The 2,820-nt window shown below is 47.3% G+C and overlaps 1 protein-coding gene across 1 annotated transcript; it reads right to left on the reverse strand.

The window, feature by feature from the left end:
- Positions 1-348: 348 nt before the first annotated feature.
- Positions 349-2,435, reverse strand: CC84DRAFT_1168384 (siderophore iron transporter-like protein mirB). Its single transcript, XM_018179385.1, has 3 exons — positions 2,047-2,435; positions 1,380-1,993; positions 349-1,333 (listed from the first exon to the last, which is right to left on the reverse strand). The coding sequence occupies exons 1-3, from the start codon at positions 2,262-2,264 to the stop codon at positions 387-389; spliced, it is 1,779 nt and encodes a 592-aa protein (XP_018030628.1). The 5' UTR covers positions 2,265-2,435; the 3' UTR covers positions 349-386.
- Positions 2,436-2,820: the final 385 nt, after the last annotated feature.

The following is a 2,820-nucleotide window of genomic DNA, read 5'->3' on the forward strand; positions in this document are numbered from 1 at the left end:
ATAGATAGTGAAAGGATAACTTAATAGCATTAAGTGAATAATACTTAACTTCCCTAAAGCTAGTGTGTAGCGTGGAGTATACGTAGCCAACTTACTTAGCATACTAGGACTCTATTAGGCCTTAGCGCCATATGCCACAACACTATAACGAACTTTGCGATCTACTCGTTACACCTATCTCCATTACTTGCCTGTGAATGCTAATAATTTAGCTAATGAAATAATTAAAATACCTTTTAAGCTAACCTAATTTAGCCTAAAGTTAAGATGGCTGTACTAAAGTCTATATGTAATAGTTTGTTCCTCACTACGTTGGTGATGAACAATAATATTAATAATAATATAGATGTATACTAGTGGAGAGGAACCTAATACGGGTATATTATCTAGAAAACCATCCCTTTCGTCTGCTTACCGGTCTCCTCTTCTACCTTCCTAACATTTATGTTCTTCCAAAACCAGATAGATGCGATACATAGCGGAATAAAGCAGGTACCAGCAATGACCATGAGACGCTCAGTATGCGCAAAGGCACCTACAACAGCATCGCGCTCAGGCGTCCCATCAGCAAAGCTCATCTGCACTAAAATATCACCGAAAATCTCCATAGTCCGATTCTTGGAGTCTTCGGGCAAGCGTTTATGTAGCTGCTTCGGAAGTATACTGGTCCAGAGGGCGCCTGAAATGGAAAACCCGATCGAAGAGCCAAAGCCTCCAAAAAGTCCCCAGAGCGCGTTGACCACGGCAATCTGCTGGTGGGTTACAGGCGCCATAACAGCTAGTTGACCGCACGTCGCGAATATCCCCGTCCCAAGACCAACGAGTATCTGCATGAAAGCGAGAACACCGGGGTTTGTACTTGGCGAACGCAACGGAATAAGCAATCCGGTACCTAGGAGAGTGATCGGGACACCAGTCATTGCAATCCATTTGAAGTTACCAGTGCCACTGATAAGCCATCCGATGAGGGGCCCAAATACCGATGAGGTGAGCGAGAAGGAATTGAGGACGTAATTTGCGTTCTCGATAGACAGACGATGGACAACTTGTAAGTATGTACCATAATACCCATTCCAGCAAAATACCGACAGGAACATGACTCCGTACAGGACGCAAGAGCCGACGATGGTGGGATCCTTGAGGTACATCCATGGCAGGAATGGGACCGGTGCCACGTAACGCTCATATACGACGAAGGTGGGAAATAAGAGGACGCCCTGCACGATCATTGCGATGATGTAGCCGGTTTTCCATCCATTAGGCGCATAGTTTGTGAGAGTGAATGGGAGCATGAATAGGCAGAACGCGAACATAAGAAGCAGGATTCCAAAGACTGAGTACGTTAGTGAGAGTGCTTCTTGTGGTTGTACCATACATACTGTCGAACTCCACGAAGTAGAATGCAAGCGATTGCAACACGTTGCGGCCCGACCGTTCTCTTCGGGCTAAACCAGCTCGGCGAGCTTTACGGTACATGAATACCATGACTCCCATAGCTGGTAGACTGCAAACAACCAATATAATCGCGAAAGCACCAAATGCCCATCGGAAGTTGACGTATCTTAAAAAGGCTGCCGCCACGCGGGGTGCAGTAAAAGTAGCGACAATACGGGGGGTCCCCATGATCCCGAAGATTATCATACGATTCTTCAGTGATGTCATGTCGGCGCACATAACATCGACCACGTAGATAACCCCGATATGACCAGTCCAGTACAGTACATGAGCTGCGATGTATGTCTCCATGTTTTGGCAGACGGCTTTCATGATCATGCCGACGACAGAGACAACAAGCATGAACACAAAACCCTCTACCCGCCCCCAAATATCGATAGCTTTGGCTGTTGCAAGAGGAATGCAACCCCCTAACGCGGTAGATATAACGTTACCAACGTTGAGCAGCCCGTGCTTATCAAAGGATGATGTTATGTAGGGGTTAAGAGCCGAATCGACGTAATTCTGAAACATGTCGATGAAGTGGATGAGATACAGTCTAGAATCTATTAGCTTCTTCGGGGGCTTGTCTGTGGGGTCATATCAGCGTACAGGATGAACATGCTGATGAGTGTGGTTTTGCTCCATATGGCTGTGATTGCGCGCACGCGCTCGACGCCTTGTTGGAAGTCTTCGGACCCGTGGTCCTCTCGCACGCCACTGCTCTCAGAAGGCGTGATGTCGGAATGACCACTCTTTTCAATGTCTACTATGGGTGGGACGCGTCTAACGGTAGCCGTCAGCTGCGGTGCTTCAACCGTGAGGCTCATGGTGAACGAATATGATTGCTGTCGATTGACTCTGCAGGGTGAAGACGAAGTTCAGAGGTGCGACGTGAGGGAAACGAGTTCGTTCAACATGCCTATATATGCGTCCAACCAAATGTCCGTCCACACGAATACGACAAGAACGTATGAAAATTTTTGCACCTAGAACATCCGTAAGCGGGGGCCAAGGAATCAAAGAATAACCCTTCTATAGGCTCGCTCCTTGGGTCTGTTGAGACTTCGACATCGTGGTGTGCCCAGGAAGATCTATGATCTGATAAGATGCGCTGCCGAGAGACTGCTGAAATTGATTGATCAGATAAGAACCATCTCCGCGCGTCGTCCCAATCAAGGCGCTTACAAAACTGGGGCGCGCATGTGCTCGTGCGGGCACTCAGCCGTGGCGAGCAAGCCAAGAGTGGGTCACTGCTTGGCTAGTGGAGAGGAGAAAGACACCTGCTTACCTACGGTACTCTTAACGAGAGTACAATCGATTTCATTTACCTTTAGTAATAATTACTTAGAGTTATTTACGAAAGTACTATCTTAGATAGAGTTA

This window comes from Paraphaeosphaeria sporulosa (assembly GCF_001642045.1).
Source record: "Paraphaeosphaeria sporulosa strain AP3s5-JAC2a unplaced genomic scaffold CC84scaffold_12, whole genome shotgun sequence".
NCBI lineage: Eukaryota > Fungi > Ascomycota > Dothideomycetes > Pleosporales > Didymosphaeriaceae > Paraphaeosphaeria > Paraphaeosphaeria sporulosa.

Coding starts and splice junctions, on each gene's coding strand:
- CC84DRAFT_1168384 (XM_018179385.1), bottom strand. CDS start 2,264: ATGAGCCTCACGGTTGAAGCACCGCAGCTGACGGCTACCGTTAGACGC. Junction 1,994..2,046: donor CTCATCAGCATGTTCATCCT/GTACGCTGATAT, acceptor AATAGATTCTAG/ACTGTATCTCATCCACTTCA. Junction 1,334..1,379: donor CTACTTCGTGGAGTTCGACA/GTATGTATGGTA, acceptor TAACGTACTCAG/TCTTTGGAATCCTGCTTCTT.